The 27445-nt window shown below is 38.2% G+C and overlaps 1 protein-coding gene across 1 annotated transcript in view; it reads left to right on the forward strand.

Moving 5' to 3' along the window:
• Positions 1 to 302: 302 nt before the first annotated feature.
• qser1 (glutamine and serine rich 1) overlaps positions 303 to 27445 on the forward strand; it is a 163764-nt gene continuing 136621 nt past the window's right edge. The window contains exon 1 of the mRNA XM_028793880.2: positions 303 to 965. Within this exon, the coding sequence (XP_028649713.1) occupies positions 859 to 965 (107 nt within the window). The 5' untranslated portion in view covers positions 303 to 858. The remainder of the gene's footprint in view (positions 966 to 27445) is intronic.

Below are 27445 nucleotides of genomic sequence, written 5' to 3' on the forward strand. Positions count from 1 at the left end.
TCCAACACATGTTAACTCGAACAATGGGTGGTCCGATTTGATACAAACTCAATTTTTTAATACCCTAATTATCCTTGTATTGTCGACGACTCATGTGAACGTTTTAATTTGTTCCTATTTCTTTTTCACAAGCTAAACAGCATTATTAAAATATGTACCATAACTGAAAGAAGTCGTCTGTATGAAAGTTTGACGCAGCCCCCTCGCGATTCGCGCGCGGCACTTGTCACTCACCATTGTTTTATTCGGTTAGTTCCGAGGGGTCAGCTGCTTCTCTAGTGGCTGCACTCGTGTGACACGGACTTTACTACATCGCAGACAGTAGACGCACATGCTCTTGCTAGGTTATACAAATAATCTAAATGCTAAGAGAAAAGAAAAAAAAATACGACGTGGTACACTTGGGCGTATAGGTGGCACTGCCGAATGTTCTTCCGAAACAAAGGAAAAGCAAACAAAAAAGCACCCAGCGGATTATTATTTCTTTGAGTAATTCCTATGAATTACCTGCCTCTCCCTTCTGTTCAGTGACAGATAATGACTGTAACTCGCAACCCAGCTGGTAGTAGGAGGTGCATCCTGGGAAATAAACCAACATGGGGATCTGATCCAAGTAGCACCATGCAACACTAACATCATGACTGAGTAAAGAGACAGGAATAATAATAATAAGCAGACAATAATCTGACATTAAAAGAGTCGCTCTTGGATTCTTCTGTGCCATTTGCAAGCCTGCCGGCGACTCCCGAGCCATTCTCCGAGACAATGTGATCGCTCCTGGCCGGCCCTGTCTGCTTGTATGCGTGTGCGCTTTAGAGAGCTTTCCTGGGGAAGCGCCGCACTCCCGATTTTTGCCCGATGATGGAGAGGAACTATTCGACTCCCAGCTTCGCTGACCCGCTGGCTGCTCCAGCGCAGACTGCCGCTTGGGCCTATGATCGCAGCACGCCAAGCATCAAGCCGAGGTAAGCTGGGTGGTACGGTCAGTAGTCGCGGGAAAATCTCGGGGATCTGGGGCCTAGCACAACACGCAGGGTGTCAGGCTGCGAAAGTTTTGCTGGCCGAGAGCAATACGACATGCTGGGTTTGTGCATGGATTTTTTTGTAATTTTTCCCTCCGCGCTATTGTCACATGAAAAGATCCGTAGAAGGAAATGGTGGTCTTCAAGGGGCTCGATAGTGCTTTGCAACTTAGCGAGCCAATCTAGATTGTAGCTCGACTTACGGAAACGTTGGAAACCTGGGATCCCTGCAGAGGGCTGGAAAACGGCAGTTGTTAAAATATCGGAATTTTACTTTTATGGACTATGCAGTGCAGCCCAACCCAAGGGCTTTTGACCACGAGCTGCAGACTCGATTGTAGTGCGGTTGACGAAACACGCGAAAATTCAAATAATTTGCCGCTCCACTTTTTTTTACATTTCCTTTAATAGAGGACGGTAATCACTAAACACAATGGCCGGCTGCGTTAAGTTTCAGAGCGATCGCATTTCACGTTAAAACTGCTCGCAAGTTTCTGCACTTCAGCGAATGATTCAAAATGCGGAGATATGCAGATTTTTGCTAATTTTTATTGTACCTCTGGGAGTGTAAAAATGTTTACATTTTTTCCTAAAGACGCTTTATAATGTTGATAGAAGTGACCAATAACGTATGTCTTTGGGGCCATATATCCAGACGGTCCCAACTGATTTCGTTTAAACTCTTTAATTAGACTTAACTATATTCCATCTGTTGGAGGTGTATGTATTTTTAGCAATGAGTAACACGTCATGAGGCTCGTTACGTGGAGGCGTGGCCGTGTTTGTCAACAGAAGTGTGGCGTGAAATGAGATGAGGTTTGAAAGAAGAGTCGTCATACAATTGCAGCATATTCGGCGGTCCTCTGTCATCTCCTTTAGCTTGCTTACGAAGATGGAATGGTAGCCCTTTGTCACTAATTGGTAGTTTGCAGGAAGCGTACGCACATGTTCTGTTGTGCCCTTTACTTAGGGAGGCAGGGTGGTCTTTAAATGCAGCTGAGAAACTAGCCATTTAAAAAGGTCAAGCACATGTCTAAAGCTAGCTGGTTTATAATCTTTGGGATTTGCCATTTTTACACATGGAATACTTATTGGTGGCTTTTTAATGGGCACTTGAATTCATAATCATAACGTCACTTAGTATAGTTCTACCAGTTTCATTGGTGTTTATATTGGATTAGGATAGAAATGGTGTGAAATTATAAAACAGTGGACACCTAACATGAGGAACCTACTGGGTTTGTTGCCATCTGTTATCAAGCTGGGCATTATGTGGTCTTCGTGTGAATTTACAGTAACAAGACTAACTTTTGGGTTTAGAGCTGTGTGCTCCAGAACTGTGGGCTGGTAGCGGACCAAGACTAAGACAAAATGCAGTCGCAGAGTGCTGCTTTTTACAAAGTTGCCTACAAACGTATACCACATCGTGAACAAATGTAGCACCATGGGCAGTGTTACAAATTTAACTCTGCATATTTCAGACTGTTACACATATGAAAAAGCACTTAAATACCATTTAAAAGATGTGGAAACAACATTTTATATTTATATTTGAAGTGAAGTATAGCATGATACTGTATCAAATATATTTAACTCAGTCACAGAAAATTCCAAGTGATGCATGAGAATATTTACATTGCATATTATAAGTAATCGAAAAATATGGATCAACATACATTTAACAGTTAATCGTTAGTAAAATAGTGGCATCTTTGTCTCTAAGAAATCATTGTCTGGGGCACTGTAATTGCCTTTCTGGCTTCTACTTTTATCTTTCATAAATGTTATTAGATGCACAGTTCAATTCTTCTTGGTTGTTGGTTTGGAAAATGAACATTGAAAGATACTGACAGTTTCATACTGTATTCCTTCAGAGTGTTGTGGAGATATGCAGGTATCCTGATTGTTGGATATGTGATCTCTCACTATATGTATTTTATAATGCCTGTACTTTAGTGTAAAGTTTGTGCTGTGATAAGACATTATGAATATTGTCCAGCCTCTGGCTAGGTATTTTATAACCTGGTGATTGCTTGATTAATTCAGTTATTAGGAAAAGGTAGTAAATAAATATGAGCTCTTCTGTATTATCTACATTATTAGGAATTGAGTTACAGAGAGACAACTATGCTTCAGATATAATTCTACTAACATTTACCTCTCCTTGCCATTACTTTTCTCATAGGTATTTCAGGGCCTCTTCATATGCGCAAAATGAATAACATTTACAATAACAGCCACACTCATTTTGATCTAATTTAGGTTAACGGTTACAGTTTGTTTACGTGAGAATAATATTTTTCCCCTGTGCACTGTCCCTTTAAATTGAGAGGAATGCATGTCGTTAATGGAGAGAGGGCAAGACGTTAATTGATGTAATGCTGTTAACTGGCAATCAGATGGACTGAGTAAATCAAAGAGAAACACAAAGCCAAAAACAAGACTAGTTACAGATTGGTTAAACTTGGTGATTAATCTTGTTCTGCTGTTCACTGAGATGGGACTTACCCCAGAGTATCATCTCCTTTTAGTACCTCACTACATAGTCTGGTGTTGATCCGCTGTTAGTCAGGTACACTGCAACTCACCCATAGAAGCCTACCCCTTCTTCAGAATTAAACTACAAAAGAGGGTTCAAAGTAACAGAATAGGGTTAACTGAACTGCAGTTGGTTAGCATATATTTAGTTTTGTAAGTCTTCATCAATGTAGAAGTATTGAAAAAGTTTTGTCAGCGTTTTGGTATACTGCTGTCAACCTCCCCTCTCCCACCCCTGATGTTCACCTTAACTAATCAAATTGTTTTTGAAGATTTCAATCACAGTCCAAAAAAACGGACCTTTTGATTCGACAGCCTAAGATGTTAAAGTGCGTGTGCATATGGTCAGATTCGTGTCGTGTCAAGGATTTTGGGTCCATCGAGATAATCACCTAGGCTGATGAATAGGTTTGCGAAACTTGCCTTCTAGCCGACAACTGCCATGTTGAAATTTAAATTGATATTATGCTCACATCCATCTATTTTCTGATGTTGCTCATCCATTTCATAATCAAGCAGAGTTGAATCTTATCTATTATAATGGTGCCCCAGTTTGGTCTATTTTGGCTGCAGATTTGTATTCCAACCAAATTGGTTGTTTATAAGCTGGTGCTTGCTGATAACAGAACTTGCTACTTAATTCTGTGGCTTTCATTATGCCAAGTCAGGTCATTCTCATATTGTAGATTTTATTTTTTTCTTTCTGTGGATTCTCATTCATATCATGTGTGAACTGTAGCAGTTTAGTAATTCTCAGTCCTTCACTTTTTCCTCATCCATTTCTTTCCAATATTTTATTAAAACAAGTACCTTCTGTTGAACACACACACACAGGTGTGAGTGATTGTAAATGGTGAACTGCTGGGGCTTTTGTCATTTGTGTCTCATTGTTAATTGCAAGTTGGTTCAGAAAACAAGAAGCAATTAAAATGGGGAATGCAGCTGTTTAAAACTAAAAGAAGCAATTATGTGTTGCAAATATTTTCAGGTAACTTAACTAAAACGAACTTTGAGCAATCGTTTACTTCAGCAGCAATAACTTCTGATTAAGAGACTGAAAACCGGCAGCTACTATGGCACACCATTCCTCCACTAGAAGCATTAGATTCAAGGCAGGAGGTTCTGTCAGTCAAAAGAGTAATAAATCCTTATTCACTCAGTTTAGAGGACTCTGTTAATCTAACATGCTTGTCTTTGGGAAGTGGAAAGAAAATGTGAAAGTAAAAAGTGAGCGGCCCGGGAGTTTTGAGGACACATCACTGTCCTGTACATCACCATGCTGCGTTTTGCTGTTAACTCGTCATTTTAATATTCCAATGCACTCAATACTTTTGTGTCACTCAGACTGAGCAATATGAATTATGTTCTCCCTGGCAGAACTGGGGAAGTGTAAGGTAACCAAAATGAATGCACAGCTAGGACTGATTGTGAATCTTATTGTTTTTATGGTTAAAGAAAAATGTATACAGTGGACCAGAGATACATCGAATCCTGCCAATTAATTGAACAGGGACCAGATTCTATAACAATAATTCCATACAGAAATGTCTTAATAGAAGTGGTTAAGTGAGTCTATAGAAACTTCTTTTTACTTTGAAAGTAATTCTAATAAACTAGCCAGAAATTTATTATACTTATCTCTTTAGAGTCTGTACTCGACCAATGATCTTACAATAGATATTAGAAATTTAACAAACAAGAACAGACTGCTGTGTCCAACAAGCTTATTTCGGGTCTAAGTTGCCCTAATATCTTATCCAGCTGGTGTTCAGAAGTCTTAGTCATAGGTGCTTCAGCTATATGCCGGCTGTTTTTTCTTGGCTTCACTCTACATTCCCACTTCCATGTGGTCTTATTTAGTAGTCAAAAAGAGCACTGAACAAAATAGATTGTTTTAATGGTCATAAGTATTCCTATGCCTTGTAACTTAAATGTGTAAATAGTGGCATCGCTTACAATGGCCATTAGCAATGAGGACATGTCCTGTGTTTATATACTAGTTAGTCCAGTTTAAACAGAGGCTGAATACAGGCATGTTCAAAAGAGAGCAATATCTCCCAAAAATTCTTTTGTAAAATTAAAAGAGCCTCTTGATTCTTGAATTTCCCTTACAGTGTTGACAACAGTGCATCATTATAAAAGCAAACATGGAAAACAGCTGTGATACGACGTCTGTGTCTTTAGTGCTTATTTGTGATTTTCTTTTGCTTCTGGGTCAGTGGTATTGAGTTCAGAAGAATCTCATAATGAGAAAAAAATGTTATTTTACATTTAATTTTGAACACTTTATGACAGTTTGTCAGCACTGACTTTGGAACTGGCAATTTCCTGTGAGGTAAATGTAGAGGTCAGGTGCTATGGACTTGAGCCATTGGTGCACCACAAGACTGTGATCAATTAGTATTAGGTATAGTGGAACTGAATGGAAATTACAGAAGGTCTATTGGATACTATTGAGACCACATATGTTATATGGGTTGGAGACGGTGGCACTGACAAGAAAACAGGAGACAGAGCTGGAAGTGGCAGAGTTAAAGATTTGCATTGAGTGTGATGAGGATGGGCAGACTTAGAAATGAGTACATTAGAGGGTTAGCTCAGGTTGGACAGTCTGGAAAAAAAGTCAGAGAGGAGAGACTGCATTGATGTGGACATGTGCAGAGGGGAGGTGCTGGGTATATTGTGAAAAGGATGCGAAGGAAGGAGCTACCAGGTAAGAGGAAAAGAGGAAGGCCTAAGAGAATACTTATGGATGTGCCGAGAGAGGACATGAAGTTGGTGGGTGTAACAGAGCAAGATGCATAGGACAGGAAGTTATGGAAAAAGATGAAATGTTGTTGCAACCCCTAATGGGAGCAGCCGAAAGAAGATTATTTTCTTGGTGACTTTCACAATACTTAAAATCATCCAGTATATTGTAGCTTTGCTGATGTATTTTGTCCCTTCTCACACCCACACTACTCCAGTGCTCCACTCGTTCAGCTTGTTTTCTAGTATCCAGTTTAAAACACTTGTCTTAACACAAAGGTCCCTGCTCAGCTCTGCTTCTCATGGTGAATCTGATATCATGGTTTCTGTTTTTCCAGGAGAAGCATTGCATGTTGAGCAATCAGCCTGAAACTCTTGTCTCTGATGTCAGAAATCGGGAACTGCGTGAAAAAGAACTCAGAATTCCCCATTTGTAGAAAAAAGACAACCCTTTATTTTGTCCAAAAATCCAGTAAGCTTGGATGAAAACGTTTCATCATTTAAATTCCTAAGGATTTTTGAATCCATTATTTCAAAATGTGTGCCCTTAAGCGGTACTTCATTTATGATATAAAAGGCTAACTTTAGAGCTGATTGGTTAAAGGGAAATGCAAGTCTTGGAGCAGTAACTTCAATGATGTTCCAGAAACAACTGGAACTCGAGGATGTCAGATTGACCTGCTCCTCACTACCCCAAGTCTCCGGTGTCTCTGAAAGATGTTGTCCTGTTTTCTGTTCTATCCACTGTCCTTCATTTTGCACAGATGGGCTAAATATGTATGCTGTTTGTCAGTTCTTATTCCCAACTTGTGTGCAGACCAAACGTTTTATAGCACGGCCATCTAAACCTCTCCCTCGATGTTCAGATGCGTCTTGAAGACTCGCCACCTACCACATTTCAATTCCCAAAGCTTCTTGCTTCCTTGTCAATATCTATAGCTTCTTCTGACCCAATTTATCTTCAGTTACAAGGGCTTCTGTTATGTTGCTCATTTTCAAACTAAAAATGATAGGTATAATACAAAAAGTGTACTATCATTTCATCTTCTATCCCCTGACAATTTTAAACTTTCTTGGCATGCACTCAAATTTATTGCATATATACTTATTTTTGTACCTTGTGTAAAGGTGTCTGCTAAACAAAAAATAATTCATTATAGAGGCAGACCTTCATTGTTTTATACTCCTCTTTTAGACTTATTTCTTATATTCTTTCATATCACAGAGAATATTCAAGGGTCCTAACAACTAGTATGGGATGTTTCAAATTGAGAATGTAAACCTGTTCATTGGAGACTTGGCTTTGAGGGATTATCAGATATTGGAATTTATTCGTCTTCAGAATAAGCACAAGTTACAACAGAACAACCCAAATGTTTTGGAATGGGAACAGAATAAGAATGGATGTACAATGTGAATGGAGTGTTTGTCTGAAGAACAGCTTCCTGGTCTCCATAATGAATTTACTTTTCCTTGATTTCTGCTAATGTCTGTGAGTATGCAGTTTACTCTTTAAATGGAAGAATGTGAATGAATTAGCCTTATTAGGGAATGAGAGTTTGGAAGGCATGGATTATGACCCCGTGCAAGATTTGTTGTTCAAGACAGAACTCATTTTCATTTCACAGTGTTTCTCGAGTTCAGTCCTCATTAGAGTTGTCAGAATGAACACCACTATTTAAATATAATTCGAATCTATATGAAGTAATTCTTTTTCAAAGTCAAATGCTATAGTTGTAGGTTGTTGTACTATGTTGGCCATTGTGGATGCAATGAAAAGTCAAGTAAATGACTGAACAGATTACAATATGCAAGCTGCCTGAAGAATGGGCTTTAGCTGCCTCGAAAGTTTGTATATTGTAATCAGTTCAGTTAGCCAATAAAAGATGTAATTTTGCTTGACTTCTCAAAGTCAAATGCTGGCATTCAATTGTAAAATATACTTCTGCATTTTGCATATATTTTGCACATAATGTCCACAATCAGCATTATCATTTTTAGCTGTTAGTTTGTATCATAAAATGGACAAAGTCTTCTACTGCCCTGCTCTGCACTTTGGTTAACAGGTAAACTAACAATAGATTTGAAACATTTTCCCAGCACCCTAAAAGTATTGTTTTGCTCCTGATCCAGTTCCAATTTCACTCTTGAACCAGAGATCCCTGATTAGCTGTTATTTTATATTAAAACTGTTAAGCACTGACTGTAGCAAATAAAAAGTGATTTTGTTTTACATTAAACATAATGGGAAATCACTGCTAGTTTTCTGATTTTCCTTTATTATAATGCCTTTAAAATATCCACTTTATTAAAGAGCATTTTCAGTGTCGGGAAAGCATACTTGGCTACCTCAACCAACATGTATCTTTTAAAGGCTGCTGGTTTGACATATAATTCCTAAAGCAAAGACAGAATGAAAAATAAGTATTAAGGCTACATGTGTTTTATTTTTGTTGCATCTGTGAAGGGGGGAAAAATATCCTTTTTAATTTTAATCCTGTATGTTATTCTGACCACAGCAGGCCATGCTACAAAGTTATCAAATTGGTCTGCTCCACACACTTAATCTACCTTTCACAAGCTGTTTTTTTTAAAACAATATTTTTTAACAATAATAAACTCGTGATTTGTTTTAAAATTTTGCAATGTGTTATTTTTTTTACTTGCTAGTGGAATTTTTAGGTTGCTATAGTGTTTGCCAAATAAAAATATAATGAGGAGGGAATACTTAAAAATTATTACATTGCAACATTTTGTACTCTCAGTAGCTCATTTTGTGAAATGTGAACAGACTCGCTGTGTCTCATCTTATCTTATGTAAAATATAGATTGGCACTGACTTTACATCTTTTACATGCAAGGATCAGAAAGGCACATAGTGGAGCATAGGACTGGAAGAGGGGCAGGGTGTAGGAGGCCAAAGTAATGCGTGCTTAGTGTATGGGCTTGGTATATGCATTACAGGCTTCTTTTTGATCTTGTCACTTTTCATGCTTAGAAAATCCTGGTTTTTTTTTTTGAAGTCCTAAGCACTGCATGGTGTGGAGACTTACTGCAAGCAAAAAAGCAAAAATATTAATAACCATGAAGCAAACAAAGATGCATTAAGTTCAAACATACATGCGGTAGAACTTTTAACATACATTTGAATATTTACTCATTTTTAATATGAGTATTCAGATCCTAATTATTGAATAATTTGTCAGCCTTAGTTCTTTATTTTGCTCTCATTTTTTAATGTTCCTGTTATAAGATTTTTCTTACTAATTACTATACAGTGAGCTTGTAGCCACAGGGGTACCCTAGGACAAAACTTTGGAAGCCCTGACTAGATGAATGGTCTTTAGTTCCAAACAGGTTTAGTTGCTTAGTCTAATTATTGTGTGTTTATGTTTTACGTACTCAAATATCTCAGATCTTTACTTAATAAAACAGTTGTAATATATGTAACATTTATTTAATCATTATATAATAATAACTTAATTGAATTCCTCCACCTGGAAAGTAACTCAAAAGATACAGTACATTATAGACAAAATAACTGCATGACTTGAGCTTTATACAACTGGTATAGATCCTAGGTAAAAACTATTTTTGTAAATGTCTGATTGTTTAAATTGCCATCATACACTTTTTGTAATGGTTATGGGATTTTCAATATGAACTGGATTTCTTTTATTTTACTTTCAGATTGAACCAGCTGTTCACTTTAATTTCTTTTCCAGTCAAAGCTGTTCATTAAATTGAAGAAATATTACAGTTTGGTCAATTTGACATTGCCATTTTTAGATATTCAAACACTAGAGGTATTAACAATTCACAGGGTTAGTCACCATTTGTGAACAACCCTGGTACAAATGAAATAAATGTTTTGCTCCGACACAAATGGTATTCATTAAAAGAATCAAGTTCTTAACTGCTATGTTACAAGATGGTGTTACTACAGACAGCGCAGATGGCATCTCTATTGCTGTCTCCCAGATTGACAAAAGTATTCTGGAAAGTGTGGCAGAAAATTGATTATTGTGTGGAGTCACACACGGAGCTTGTGTTGAAGGATTGTAGGAGATGTTTCATTTAATACCATTTTTGTTATACCAGTGGATGAATTTAATTTGTAATACAATTTTAAAGTTGTTGACAAACATTTTGATTAAGCCTTCTTAAAAAAAAAAAAAAAAAAAAAAAAAAAAAAAATCTAAATATGGTAATAGCCTCCAATTGCATTTGGTGAAAAGAAAAAAAAAAACAATAATAATGTCTATTTTGTAGAAACCCTAGCAACTTTTTGTCTGTAACCTTTGTTAGTTAAAATTGTACATTATTTATTAGTTCTGTTTAATTTGACATGACTTTTTTATTTAGAAATGTTTATACTACATCTGCATAAACAGTTTTAATGTTGAATACTAGGTTTTTCTGAGACAGCCTAGTGCAGCAGTGTCTCTACATTTGAAAGTATTTGTATTGCAAAAGACCCAGGGCTTTCACTAAACACCTCGATTAATTAAGTGTCTGGACAGATAGGGAGAAGTTGGTGTGAAATGCATACATTGCTAAATTATTAATGAGGAAATCAATTATATAAATGGCTCGGTCACTGTTTGTGGTGCATCAATAGTTGGCTAATATTGTATGCGTTTTTCCTGGAACCCCTGTACCTCTTACACTGGGGGGAAAAAAGTGTGTGTCAGGTTGTTAGGCAGCTCTACTTTGTCCTGCATTAGCCTGCTTTGAGAAGCACTGGCTATCCTGTTTAGGAAAACGCAAAGGAAAAATGAAAGAAGAGATTGACCAAGTAGCAATTTTATTCAAGTAATCTTTGACTTAAATCCAAAAAAATATTATGTCACATAACATTACTGTATTCCTGTGCATAGATTCATGCCAAGAATTAAAAAGAAAATGTTTACCACAGAGTCTGTAGTAAAGTATTACAGCTGAATTCTTTTATTAGTGCCTGACCTCATAAATGCTCTACAGAATGAGTTGGCACAAACTCCCAAAGAAATGCTCCAGAATTTTGTGGAAAGCCATCCAAGAAGAGTGGAAGCTATTACAGCTGCAAAGAGGGGACCGACTCCCCATTACAGTCTACAGTATGTATTTGAATCCAATGTCATTAAAGTCCCTGTTGGTATCATGGTCTGGCATCCCAATACTTTTGTCCATATAATGCATGTATACATTGATTTTTTCAGCAGAGGACACGGCTGGAATGGAGCCTCCTAGGAATAGCGCTTAGCATGTCACTGGTATCATGTTTCTTTTGAACTCCCTCAGATGCCACATTTAACCTTGGATTAGTTTACTGATGCTGTAAAAATGTTTTGAATGAATGTGAGAATGAGTTAGAACAATGGCATTTGAACATGAATTACTGATATTTTGTAAATTTTTAGTAAAATAGGTTAAGGATGCGTAAGTATGAGGGAAAACTCTTCTGCATGCAAATAGACCCCCATTGTTATACTGAGTTACTTGCTGATTTGCTGCATAGAAGTTACTCACTGGTCTTTTGTTTTTCTGATATACTACTATTGGAGAACTCTATCTGTATTCAAAATTTTGAAATTACCCCTATTGCAATAAAGATTAAAATATTATGAAATTAGTGACAATTTTGAAATATGCGAGTACTAGCACAGTGAAATGCCTGTTAATTGAAACAGGCTAAATGGTACAAAGCTAAGTGCACTGTTTTGATCGTGACTACAATTTATGAACTTCACTTCACCAGATAGATAGATAGATAGATAGATAGATACTTTATTAATCCCAAGGGGAAATTCACATACTCCAGCAGCAGCATACTGATACAAAAACAATATTAAATTAAAGAGTAATAAAAATGCTGGTAAAAACAGACAATAACTTTGAATAATGTTAACGTTTAACCCGGGTGGAATTGAAGAGTCGCATAGTTTGGGGGAGGAACGATCTCCTCAGTCTGTTAGTGGAGAAGGACAGTGACAGCAGGCTATCGCTGAAGCTGCTCCTCTGTCTGGAGATGATACTGTTTAGTGGATGCAATGGATTCTCCATAATTGATAGGAGCCTGCTGAGCGCCCGTCCCTCCGCTGCAGATGTCAAACTGTTCAGCCCCATGCCTACAATACAGCCTGCTTTCCTCACCAGTTTGTCCAGGCGTGAGGCGTCCTTCTTCTTAATGCTGCCTCCCCAGCACACCACGGCATAGAAGAGGGCACTCACCACAACTGTCTGATAGAACATCTGCAGCATCTTATTGCAGATGTTGAAGGACGCCAGTCTTCTAAGGAAGTATAGCCGGCCCTATCCTCTCTTGCACAGAGAATCAGTATTGGCAGTCCAGTCCAATTTATCATCCAGCTGCACTCCCAGGTATATATAGGTCTGTACCCTCTGCACACAGTCACCTCTGATGATCACGGGGTCCAGGAGGGGTCTAGGCCTCCTAAAATCCACCACCAGCTCCAGATATGCATTACATCCCTTTTTCTTTTTATGTCTTGTTGCCTTTCTTCTTGCCTGAAGTTTTGTTGTGGATGTACACCAAAGGGTTTATCATTTTATGCCAGTCACTTGCCTTTGTTCATCAGACATTGCTGCCCTTTTATGGATGCCTGATGACATTACGCCCAATGTTTCTCTTCAAATTAATATTCAAAAGCTGCACAATGACTTGCATACCCCTCTTATGCTGTTACTTAAAGTGAAGGAAAATCCTCGTTTTATTGTTTATCCCAAACTACTGGTATTGGAATATGTATTCTCTATACCAGGGATCTGCGTTCTACTGTTGGAACACCTGTGGAGCACTTTGATGTCCATTAGTGTGTTTGTTCTGTAAACATTGACAGGATGGGGTGAGGCAAATCTCTTACAGCTTAATGGCTAAGAAGCTGTTTTTACTCAACTGTTAGGACCTGAACACTTTTAACAGTAATACACTAGATATTCACTTTTCCTTGGGGATGTATTTTGTTTAGGTTTGCTGTGCCCCGATGATTATACCAGAGGAGGAGTTTAAAAGTGTCAAGTATACTAATCATTTAAATAAGTGATCTGAATGTATTGTCTTTAGTTAATCATAATCTCCTGTCGTATTTGCACTTGTAGATGATGTAATATTTTGCACCAATGAAATAGTGATAGTTTCATGCAAGCAGTAGTATGTATAGCATCTCTTGAAGAATGCCATTGTGAAGTGATACCAGTTAGACTAGAAATATGTTGTTACTAATCAGTTTACTAGATTGTCTATCCAAACTATATACAATGTACACATTTGTGAATCCAGATCAAATATTATGTGTCAAAGTTTTGACTAAGTCTTGACATCAACCTCTAATGAAGAAGACCGAATATACCCTCCTGCTAGTGATAGTGCACATGTTTATTTGATGGCTAACAGTTTATCCAGTTTGCACTCCTGCTTCAACTTGTACCCCATCAAACCTGTGGTGTAATTTTATTCTTTATGTAATTTTAGTGTCAGGTCATACTTTTAACTGTGGATTCTCACTTTAAAAAAATCACTAGAAACACAAACTAAAAATAATGGACACTTACATTAAATGCTGAGAACATACTAACAAATTGATGTGTTGAAAATTAATAATCTGCCTTAAAAACCAGTTTCAAAAAGTACTGTCCATGCATTGAAGTATGGCAGCGTCACTCTGTAAAGAAGCTTCTCATCAGCACTTTATAAAACTGATAAAGCTGGAATACAATGTTGTGAAAAAATTGCAGGGAAGTTTTATTTAAGTATGTAAAATCAGTAGAACAGTGGTGTGAAGGACAGACAGCATTGTAGTGGCATAACAGTAAAAAAAACTAAATACAGTACACCCCCAAAATTCGTGGGGGTCATGTTCCTAAAGCACCTGCAAATTGTGAAAAACCACAAATTATGGACGTGGTTAAAAAAAATGCCTATTTTTATAGTTTTAAACCATAAATATGCCCCCAAAACACTTTAATTTCATTTCAACCTCAGCTTAATAGATTACCTAAAAAAAGAATGTAAAGGTAAACCCGTATACTGTACAGTACTGTACTGATATGTCACCCGCAGTGCTAGAATGTAAAATACCGATGTTACTGCTATATGTACTGTAATTCATGCAAGCGCGTTTTTATTGCCAGAAGCCTTAGAAGGTGCAGGGCATTTCGGCGGCATCTTGGGGCTTCAACCCTTAAACTGCCACATACTTGGGGGTTAATGCATCCCTGGACGCCAAATAGTTTTTTGCTGCACTTTTTAAGTAAACATCACAATTCACAAAGAAAAAAAGTAAAATTTTAGCGGAACGCATTTTTTTTCATGCAAAGAGCATCACAATTACTGCAACACTGATCATTTTACACACTGCTAATGAACTGTAAAAACTACTTAAAAAAACTACTGGAACAATATGTACAAGGTGCACCTGAGGCTATTGATGAAATTCAGTAAATCACCGAGCCAACTGCACTTGAACTGGTTGCACGCAGACAATAAAAGAGGCGTTTCATGCCATTGCAGGTAGGTAATACACAGGCCAAAACACCCACAGTTCCATGAAGAATCTCACAATCAGCCTAACATTCTCATTACCCAGGATTTCCAAATGTGATTGGGGCACATGGGACTGATCAGAGTGGAGTTTGATCAAACATTATGTATGTAATATACCTCTCCTCCTGATGAATAATCAGACACAGTGTCTTCATCAAATATTTGACTTTTGTCAATATCTTGTTGGTCAGACACAAGTTCTAGGGATATCACATTCCCTGCAACTGACCCAACAAAAAAAGAGGGCCATATGGAACATACCTATGGCACTCATTGAGGACAAATATATGCAATGACCATCCTTTACCTGAAATGAAGTGACCACTGCATCCTGCCACTGGTTTTGGGGGGGAGCTTCCCCCTGGAATGCCCTCAGAAACAGGGCGATGGGCATTTTGCTGGTTAGCCAACTCTTCTGCAGGGATTAGGTCTGGACCGCGTGGACCTCCACCTGTTTTTTGCTTGTCTACCTTCTTATTACCTTTAAAATTTAATGCTTTTTGTATTATATATGATTATTTATGTCAACAATTCTTTAAATATTTATCTATAATAATAAAAGGCAAAGCCCTCACTGACTGACTGACTGACTGACTGACTCACTCATCACTAATTGTCCAACTTCCCGTGTAGGTGGAAGGCTGAAATTTGGCAGGCTCATTCCTTACAGCTTACTTACAAAAGTTAGGCAGGTTTCATTTCAAAATTATACGCGTAATGGTCATAACTGGAACCTCTTTTTTGTCCATATACTGTAATGGAAGGCAGCAAGATGGCCGTAGGAGACTGAGTTGCGTGTCGCGTCATCACGCCTCCCACGTAATCACGTGAACTGACTGTGAACTCAGTACGTAGAAAAGAAGGAGGAGCCCCAAAGAGCGCTGAAGAAAACACTCATTACACAATTGACAAGGCAGCGAAACAATAAGAAGCGAGTGAGTGATGCATACAAGCATCTTCATAAGACACGAGGTATAAAAAAGCACGGTGTAAACCGTAAGTCTAAATTTACTTTATAGAAACGCTCCCGCTGCCGTTTGCAATACCATATTCGCGAGATACAAGTTTAATGAGAAGACACGAGGTATAAAAAAGCACGGTATAAACCTAACCTTAAATTAACTTTATAGAAACGCTCCCGCTGCCGTTTGCAATGCCATATTCGCGAGATACAAGTTTAATGAGAAGACACGAGGTATAAACGACAGTTTGCATCACTTTGTAACAGAGTTAAAATTGCTGTAGCGAGAAACTTTTAACTGCCGGGTCTTAGCTAACATTAAATAAACCCGTGGACATCGCAACATCACACAAGAGAGCGGCTCACGTGAAGTGACTGAACGCAGCAGGAGTGATCACTTCCATGAATCAAACCTGTTCAAAAAACACATTACACAATTGATAAAGTAGGAAAAGAATATGAAACAAAGCACGGTATAAACCGTAACTTCAAATTAAGTTTATAGAAACGCTGCCGTTTGCAATACCATATTCGCCCCTGCGAAGCGCGGTGATTTTGCTATATATATTAAACTATTTCAACCATTGTATGATCTGCTTCTCGCAACTGAAAGAGGGCACCGTGGCAGAAGTTAGCCGACTTGCTCACCAACCACAAGCGTTACCTGGTAGGTAACCACCCATACAATCAGATTGTGAATCAGACTACGAATGCCTGCAATGTAATTACCCCGATCTACATGCTGTCAAATGAACGAACCACACGCCGTAGCACAACGTTAGGGGCTTCGCCTCTACGTCCGAGGATCGATTCCAGTAAGGGAGTGCAGTGACTGTGTACTCCTAATGAGCCCACAATTACGGTGAAACACGTGTCGCATACTATGCATCTTCAAAGCACGGTGTAAACAGTAAGTTTAAATTGAGTTTATAGAAACGCTCCTGCTGCCGTTTGCAATACCATATTAGATGACTTTGTAACAGAGTTAAAATTGCTGGAGCGATAAATTTTTAACTGCCGGGTCATGTCGCGTGTTCTTGGGTAGGTACACCAAAAAATGTATACATTTATGCATGTAATGGGCAAACAAAAAATGTACTATACCCGAAAGCACTACAGTAGTACTCAATGTATCTTTACTTCTTAAATGTTAATGTTTTACTGTTTAATAATTTATACGCTTCTTATATGTTATTCAGATTCTTTTATCAAAATACCAGTAACAGTGCACTGCACGATAACGTGGAGTGAATATACTTGACATGACCATTCATAGTATTTATCCTCTTTCTCTGTACGTTTACCATTCGTTTGCTCAGAGGTTGATGAGCTTGCTGCTTAATGAGCAGCTCTTCACCCTAGCGTCCCGCTGCTTCTCTTCTTTCGTCGGCATCTTTTCCCGTTAAAACTGATTTGTTTTAAAACTTAGTATGTTTTCTTTAATTTTTCAGTTAAGCTGGCACTTAAGTCTTCAATCTGCCTCAAGAATGATTAGCGGAGGTGGTAGACAATGAAAACGTCAGCCGTACGCATCCGCCACGCACGCACTGGTGCGCGCAGCTGTGAGTTGACTCTACAATAAAATAAAATAAAGATAAAAAGAGCAATAACTTGCAGCACCGCTATTCAATTACACTTGCCTAACGCCTCTCCTAAGGGGAAATACTGTGGGATCTGGGCATCCGTCAAAGCAGCAATCACAAGCCCGATTACAAAGCGGGAAGCTGTGATTTGTCCTCTCCCTCCCATGTAACAATCGCAGCCCGTGTTGCAACGCACTATGTATATATGTGTATGTGTGTGTGTATATATATATATATATATATATATATATATATATATATATGTTCATATGTGTGGGAAAGCGAATAGTAGACGTGACGTAGTATATGTGTACCAAATTTCAAGTCAATAGGTGAAACAGTTTGCGAGCTACAGCTGATTTAAAATCCTGGACAGACAAACGAATAGCCACGGTAGCGTATTATAGAAGAACATTTTACTGTTTAATAATTTATATTTATATGCAATGTGCTTCTTATATATTACTTCATATTCTCATATGATAATGATGTTAATGTTGTTTATATTGATTTCTATGTTATTGTAAGTGCCCTTTATTTGTGGAAAAATAAATTTGGCAATTAAACTTATTCTATACATACATTTTATTTTTTTCTCTTGCACTCAGTGAGCGAATCCACTGGGTAATCAGCTATATATATATATATATATATATAGATATATAGATATATAGATATATAGATAGATATATGTGTATGTATGTAGATAGATATGTGTTTATATGTATATATGTGTATATATATATATATATATATAGATATACAAATATGTATATATGTGTATATATATGTAGATATAAAAATAAGTATATGTATATATGTGTCTGTATGTGTATATATATGTTGATATATGTATATATATATATGTGGATGTGTATATGTATATATATATATGTATATATGTTTATGTATATATATGTTTACATAACCTCTTTAACACACTACTTCTCCGCTGCGAAGCGCGGGTATTTTGCTAGTATACCAATATTTACCAGTTTGAAGTATATTCTTGTACTTCACTTTAACCTGTTCCCATGTTCTCCTTGTGCTCACGTTTGATCTGGAATGATGACATATTAAATAATAATTAATCTGACACATAGGAAATGAAACGCTGCATTCAGTAAGTACAATGCACACTACTTAGCGTTTAATTTGTCGGCCACTTTTTGCCAGCCGTCTTTTCTGGTTTGGGCTGCTTTTGCAGTGTTACCCCTTATGCATATTAAATCTTGAAATTCTTCATTTCCTTCGAATAAAAGGTCCTGCTCCGCTTGTGTGAAAAAAAATGTGCCCGTTCTTTTGTCATTTTGTTACAGACTATCAAAGACTTGCTGATCATGTTTTCTAGACTCAATATATAAATGGGCTTTTCAATCCGCGCGGGTGCGCACAAACATCTCGGATGATTAGATCCAGCTAGACTAATCTACTACACGGCTGCATTTGAAAAACTCGCTTATCTCGGATGAGTTTCACCGGCATTTACTCATCGAAGATGAGGCATCTGATCTCGGATGATTTAAGTGACGTACAGAAAATACCCCCCTGTTCCCCTTATGGCGATTATACATTAAATACATCAAAGCACCAACAAAACATACACAGTAAAGTCCATGAAAAACTGCAACGGATGAAATATAATGATGAAAATAGATAGTCCAGAGATCTGCATGTTGAATGGGAATGTAAAGATAGTCCTACCGGTAGTTCCTGAAATGATGGAAGACGGGTGGACGGGTTCAGGAGCACTCCTTTCTTCGCAGGATGGATATGAATCCACTTACAGTCCTTATGTACACAGGCAGATGGCAGACAATCCAGACCCCAACCACGAAATGATCCGAGGACAAAACAAATAAGTACAGGTAAGGCAGAGAAACAGGAACTTGAAACACAAATTACAAAAACTTTTTTTTTCTGTCTTGGTCACCAGCCCCCTTTTTAAAAGCCGCGCTGATATCCTTTGACCCCAACAGTGCCTGCACCCTCAGCAGAAGACCAATTGGAGCCACTGCTGGGAGTTACAGTTTCAAATTCTAGTAGAGTACAACGCTCTTGGATTGGCTACTTTCACCATCCCAAGCTGCGTTTTCCCCTACGGTTGCTTCCTGTTCTTTCTACAGTGCAGCATTGCTGCAAAAAAGCCATAAAAAATTGCGGAGGATATTTGCGGTTTATGCTAACAATTATTAGTTAGGTTCTAAGGAAAAATCTGCAAATGACTGAGGCCGCAAACCCTGAACCGCATCTTCGCGGGGGTCTATTGTATTCTGGGATGACTTCATTGAAATTCCCAACCTTTGCCCCATTTAGAAATTGTGAGAAAGTATGAAGTGGGGGCCAGAGATGTCATTTCCTAAAAAAATGAATAAACCAAAACAAATTTGCAAAGAGGGATGGGCAAAGATCAGCATAATCCAAATGCAAATAAACAGTGATCTACTCCAAAAGACTAGTAATGTGGAAAAAGATGAGTTGGCCATTCTTCTTCATCTTCTGAGTTTGTAGTAAAAAAAAAAAAAAAAAGACACAGTAAGTATCATTTGTCATCCTGCGATAAAGTACAATTTTAAACCTGTACAAGGTTTTTATTATTTTGATAGACGCACACACACCCACCCACACACAGTATGTGTATTATATAATTTTATTTTTCTTTGCTAGAAGGAGAAAAACAGTTTTTGCAAATTTGCATTGCAAGTTCAGGCATAACTCAGTAGGGTGTTTTTTTTTTGGGTGCTGTCACACTGATCCTATTCTACATCAGGAGTAAAAACACTTTGAGAAATATTTTTGTTTTTTTTATTTTTCACCAGCAATTAGCAATATACAAAAATAATTAAATTTCAGAACAAGAGCAACTGTTGGTGACATATTTTGTATGAATGAGATTAAGAGAAGATACCTTTTGATCCCAACTTGCAGAATGTTTTGTCTGACTTTTGTAGTGTAAATAGGTCAGTTATATTGTTTTTTTGTTCAAATTACAAGTTTTATTGGGGAGGGAGGTTTTCCTAGCGGACTATCCAAGCACAGTGGCATATTGGTAAGAGTTTCTACCTCAAAGCTACACGGTCTTGGGTTTAAATGCACATCCCCAGCAAGTACAGATTAGATTGATTGGTGAATCTACACTGGTGAGAAGGGTCTGGCTACAGACCTGCAGTGGCAGACCCCTCTGTGGCTGCTCTATTTGCAGGATCATATGACATCATTCTGGGGACTGTGGCTGGAGGTGAGAAGTGGAGACTGTTGGCATAGGGCAGTCTTGAAAATGCACTGTTCATTGATTGTCCAAATGTAAAAACTGGTTTACTGGATAGATCTATGTGTGCATGTATGCTTAGCATAAATAAATAAGTGCAGCTAACTTTTTCTAATAAAAGCTAATGTCATAAATTAATGAGTGTACAACTCTAGTAACAAAAGATACTTTACTATTTGTACATTTTTGCCATAGTAGAAAACTTATTAAAACTAGTTGCATTGTGTGTGTTTAACTAGCTAGGATCTGAAAAGATTTGAGTTGTTTTACTATATTAGTTTTCTTTTATTGATACAAATAGTTTAACGCTTTCATATTGTTGTGACCTAATGTGACTGCATGTAAAGCTCTACTTTTGTTTTTTTCAGCTCCTGATGTCAGTGTTATAAATGTTTTATAGTGGAACACAGGAGCATCCCTCCCTGACATTTTAATACAGTATCACTGAAGAAGAAATTACCATACTAAAGAAATAGGCTTTGCTGTTGTGGTAGGAGAGTTCGCGAATTAAGAAAAACCTGTTATGCAAGCTAGTTTGATTTAAGAGTTTTATTTAGGGTCTTGCGGTTTGGTGAGTGACTTCAAAGTTTTTTATATTTTCCCAACTTGAGTGTTTAACTTTTATGAGACTGTGTGCTTTTGTTCCCATGTTAAATATGCACATCTTACACTGGGGACTATGTATTGCTCCGCATGTGGATTAGAATTGTAGTGATCCATATTACTAAACGAGAATGGTAAACCGGATATGGACGCAGGGACCTGCCCGTGGACGCAAAAGAAATAGTGCGCAAGTGCCACACAAAGCCCCCCCCACCCCGAGTGAAATGGGAGAGACTACGCACGTGCGCAGGCGCCACACAAAGCAAACCCCTAAGCACCAGAGCAAAACGGGAGAGACTACGAACCGTCAGAGTAGGAAACAAAGTAAAACGTTATAAACAGGTTAAAGAACAGGGACAAACACATGGAGAGCAGGTTACAGAACAAAACCCCCTCCCCAGAGTAAAACGAGAGAGACTACGAACCGTCTGACATGCCGCAAGCAGGATAAAGCGAGGTCAGAAATAAAACACAGAGTAGGAAACAAAGTAAAACCTTATAAAGGGATTAAAGAACGGGGACGAACACATGGAGAGTGGGTTACAGATGATGAAAACTGGAATGCAACAGCTTCAAAAAAACCTAGGCACGAAACACATGCACACCGAGATACAGAATATAAAGGCAGAAACAACGACAGTTAAACATCCACACCACACAGCGGAGGCGGACCCGGAAGGTGCAGGCGCCTACATCATACGTCGGAAGGCGCAGTAAAGTACAAAAGGCAAAGGTGCCTACACAGCATGGTAAAAACTGACATAATACGGAAGGCGCAGGCGTCGATGCCATATTGTGAATGGCACTAATGCGTGGTGAAGACGCAGGAGGAGACATAGTAAAACAAGAGGAGTCAACGCCCCGCCCCAGAGTGAAACGGGACACATGACGGAGTCCACAAAGGTTCATACATCAAACCCGAGATGGTACGGACACGTGTCTGAAACCGTGGAAACAAAACTGTCTCGGCTCCAAAACCAAACAGCTCAACAATTAACACAGCTTCGACACCGAGCCCCCGTGGACAGATCTAATGAACGTGGACACCTACAACGCGCGTCTCAAACTGCGTAGGCAAAGCAGGCACGGATTCAACACGACATAGCTCGAGTGACCGAGATACAAACACGCGTCTGCCTGGATATAATTAATGAACGCAGGCGCCTACAACGTGCATCTGAAATGCCGCACACCAGGCAGGCACTGCTCCAAAAAGAAACAGCTCGACTAAACGAGATATGAAGTGAAATGGGAAACACTACAGAGTCCGCAGTGCTCCACAATTCACCGCATAATAGTTCGGAAAGAGCTTCGTAGTAACAGTGGGGAAACCCAGAGTGACACGGGCGAATGCTCCGTATTAAACATACGTCATCCTCACACGTCCAAACTATAGATAGATAGATAGATAGATACTTTATTAATCCCAATGGGAAATTCACATTTTCCAGCAGCAGCATACTGATACAATAAATAATATTAAATTAAAGAATGATAATAATGCAGGTGAAAAAAAGACAATAACTTTGTAGAATGTTAACTGTTAACGTTTACCCCCCCTAGGTGAATCACATTACAGTGATGCATTATTAACAGTACGATAAACATCACAGTATCGCAAACAAATGAAAATTATTACTCAAAAAAGGGAAAATATATTCACCACGGACCAGGTGTCATTGAAACAAAAGCAGAATAAAGCGAGATCAGAAATGAAAGACAGTAGAAAGCAAAGTAAAATGTCATAAACAGGTTACACGAGGGGGCCAAACACATGGACAGCAGGTTACAGATAATGAAGACCGCAATTCAAAAGCTTCAAAAACAAAAGCTCGACTGACCGAGATACAAACTGAAACGGGAAACACTACGTGGTCCGCAGTAGTCCACAATGCACCACATAATAGTACGGACAGAGCTCCGTATTAACAGTGGAGGGCCCCAGAGTGACACGGTCGAACGCTCCGTATTAAACGTGCGTCATCCTCACACGTGGCTGCCCAGCGGGCACGGGTTCAAAACACCGGGGGTAGCCGAGCGAAGCGAGCAGGGGGCGGAGCCCCCTTGTAAATATTTCTAAGCATAAAACATGGAATACCTGTCATGCTAGCAGACATTCCCAATGTCCACAAACTGTGGTCCATGTGTTCTTCAAATGCTCAAAGTATGCAAAAGTACTCAAAAGTTAAATCTGACAGTTATGAGCTACAATAATTAGACATTAAGGTTTGAATTTCATGTATTTATCTATAGATTTCTAATTCTTTATAATAAACATTTTACCAGATTTCTTAGATTTCAACACATCCATCCATCCATCATCCAACCCGTAATATCCTAACTACAGGGTCACGGGGGTCTGCTGGAGCCAATCCCAGCCAACACAGGGCGCAAGGCATGAAACAAACCCCGGGCAGGGCGCCAGTCCACCCCAGCAGATTTTAACACAGGTAGCGTAAATATCTGTAAGAGTTGGCTTGTGCCTTGCATCCAGTTTTGTGGGGATAGACACCCTGAAATATTCCTAATGCAATAAGCAGGTTTAGAAAATAGCAGCATGAATTCATTATTCAAAAAGGAACCTTTTAATCTTTTAAATATAGTTCTTGTGTAATATTTGGAGGAAATTTACCACAAATGAAAAGCTTAAAACCACAGTTTTCAAATTTATAGCTAAAATAAAAGTAAGAAAAATACTATTGCCACCTTTCCTTTAGCTCATAATTTTTATGAACTCTTATTTCACTCGTATATGGAAGCTTATTCCTGCCACTCAGAAAAAAATACATAATTGCATTATTTTGCAAAAGTATTCTATTATTTTGCAATAAACATTCCACTATTTTACAAAGATACATGCCTGGTGTAGTTGGTGTCATTCTGCATGTGCATGCTCTGGATATCTTAGGATAGCTACTGGAAATAGATTTAAGAATATGCATAGTGTGCAATCAAGTGGCAGGAACTGAACAAAAATTATATTTATACATATAATTCTGCATGTGCTGAATGGTACACTTAATCTGCTTTGTTTATGGTAACAGGGAGGCAGTGGTTATCACAGCTGCACCTGGTATAAGGCACAATGGACGGTATACCTGTTCTTTGCAGGTCGCAATTGCATAGCCAAACAGAAAAGAGTGTGCTGCATGCAATCCACTAACAGAAACCTGTAAATAAAGTATCTGTTTAGTTTTAATCTTATTTATTTACTACACATATTTTGAAACAGTGTAATCTGTGGCATATCAGCTAGTGTTCATTCCTTGAATGTTCAGGGACTCTGGCTGGGAATGGAAAAAAAGGGGATGGATTTTATTTACTTTACAGCACAGGTAGGACTAAACAGTTTTTGTTAACTGAGAAATATTCCTGATACTTTTCCAGTGTTCAAAGATCTTGCTTACTGCTTCTGCTACCATAGGGCACGTTTGTGGAAGTAAACATTGCTTTACAGCATTTAATCAGGTGACTTGCATTGGGAAAACATGCAGATCCTGGTGCCGTGAATCAAGAATGCTAGCTCTGCACCACCATCCTGCCTTTGTGAAAACATCTGTAATGTGCTTACTAAACTTTAATCTGATTAAAACTAAATGTATACCTATACCTTTTTCTCACTTACTATCCTTTGATTTCAAGCTACACACGTGCTTAACCTCTTCCTTCACACAAATGCCTGATGTTACTGGCAGCAGCAGGTTACAGTCATATGAAAAAGTTTGGGAACCCCTCTCAGCCTGCATAATAATTTACTTTCAACAAAAAAGATGACAGTGGTATGTCTTTCACTTCCTAGGAACATCTGAGTACTGGGGTGTTTTCCAAACAAAGATTTTTAGTGAAGCAGTATTTAGTTGTATGAAATTAAATCAAATGTGAAAAACTGGCTGTGCAAAAATGTGGGTACCCTTGTAATTTTGCTGATTTGAATGCATGGAACTGCTCAATACTGATTCCTTGCAACACCAAATTGGTTGGATTATCTTATTAAGCCTTGAATTTCATAGACAATCACGAGAAAAGGTATTTAAGGTGGTCACTTGCAAGTTGTGCTTCCCTTTGACTCTCTTCTGAAGAATGACAGCATAGGATCCTCAAAGCAACGCTCAAAAGATCTGAAAACAAAGATTATTCAGTATCATGGTTTAGGGGAAGGCTACAAAAAGCTATCTCAGAGGTTTAAACTGTCAGTTTCAACTGTAAGGAATGTAATCAGGAAATGGAAGGCCACAGGCACGGTTGCTATAAAACCAACCCAGGTCTGGCAGGCCAAGAAAAATACAGGAGCGGCATATGCGCAGGATTGTGAGAATGGTTACAGACAACCCACAAATCACTTCCAAAGACCTGCAAGAACATCTTGCTGCAGATGGTGTATTTGTACATCATTCTACAATCCAGTGCAATTTACACAAAGAACATGAGAAAGAAGCCCTTACTGCACTCACGCCACAAACAGAGTCGCTTGTTGTATGCAAATTGTCATTTAGACAAGCCAGATTCATTTGGAACAAAGTGCTTTGGACTGATGAGACAAAAATTGAGTTATTTAGTCATAACAAAAAGTGCTTTGCATGGTGGAAGAACAACACCGCATTCCAAGAAAAACACCTGCTACCTACTGTCAAATTTGGTGGAGGTTCCATCATGCTGTGGGGCTGTGTGGCTAGTTCAGGGACTGGGGCCCTTGTTAAAGTCGAGGGTCGGATGAATTCAGTATTAACAAATTCTTCAGGATAATGTCAAGCATCAGTCATAAAGTTGAAGCTGGATATTCCAACAAGACAATGACCCAAAACACAGTTCAAAATCTACAAAGGCATTCATGCAGAGGGAGAAGTACAATGTTCTGGAATGGCCATCACAGTCCCCTGACTTGAATATCATTGAAAATCTATGGGATGATTTGAAGGAGGCTGTCCATGCTCGGCAGCCATCAAATTTAACTGAACTGGAGAGATTTTGTGTGGAAGAATGGTCAAAAATTCCTCCATCCAGAATCCAGACACTCATCAAAGGCTATAGGAGGTGTCTAGAGGCTGTTATATTTGCAAAAGGAGGCTCAACTATATTGATGTAATATCTCTGTTGGGGTGCCCATATTTATGCGCCTGTCTAATTTTGTTATGATGCATATTGCATATTTTCTGTTAATCCAATAAATTTAATGTTGCTGCTGAAATACTAGTTTCCATTAGGCATGTCATATATTTAAAGGAAGTTGCTACTTTGAAAGCTCAGCCAATGATAAACAAAAATCCAAATAATTAAAAGGGGTTCCCAAACTTTTTCATATGACTGTATTTCTTGCTTTGCACCCGGTGCTGCTGTGATAATCACTAGCTCACTCTGACCCTAATCTGGGCAGATTAAATTTACTCCCCAACACATGCAGAATTAAATGTATACCTATGACTTTTGTTCAGTTCTCTCAGTTGATTGCATGCTGTGCACATCTTTAATCTGTCCCTTACTAGCCATCATGGGACATCCGGAATACACCCATGCACGATGATAGTGACCATACCAGGCAATGCCTTTTGTGAAATAATGCAATAAAAATATTTTTCTGAGAGGTGGGAATAAACTTCTGTACTCAAAAGGCTAATTCTAAAAATATTTTAAAATAGCCTTCTCAGAAAAGTGTTATAAAAAAAAGCCTGGGTCAAACACTGTTGGCCGATATGTTTAAATTAGGGTGAAGAAGTGTCCTATGCTTCCTCAAAATTTGTTATACAAGTTGTACGAAGGCTATGCTGTGAATTTTTTAATTTTTAACATTTTTTTCCCTCCAATTGTTTATTGGTGTCATCTTACTAAATTCCATCAATAAGCCTGAAATTAAGTTAGTGGATAGTTTTAAACCTGGGAATCTTCATGCCTTGGTAATGTATAAAAAGAAGACACAGACCTGTGATGTTGTTGCATCAATATACAGTATACCTTTATGATCAGGGTCACAATACAAATAAAATTTATTAGCACAAATTAATTATTGAAATCTTGAATTTTTCATGTGCCTTTGCTTAGATTGATTGCACTTTTGTTACATATGAACTGGTCAGTTTGAACTTCACTTGTCCAAGTTTTTGTTTTCTCCTTTCACAGCTGTGAATACCTCATCTCTGGTATTGCCGTTTTTTACTTTATAAAATAACTTGGAGAAACCTTTTC

The sequence above is a fragment of the Erpetoichthys calabaricus genome, chromosome 2, assembly GCF_900747795.2.
Source record: "Erpetoichthys calabaricus chromosome 2, fErpCal1.3, whole genome shotgun sequence".
In the NCBI taxonomy this organism is placed as follows: Eukaryota; Metazoa; Chordata; class Cladistia; order Polypteriformes; family Polypteridae; genus Erpetoichthys; species Erpetoichthys calabaricus.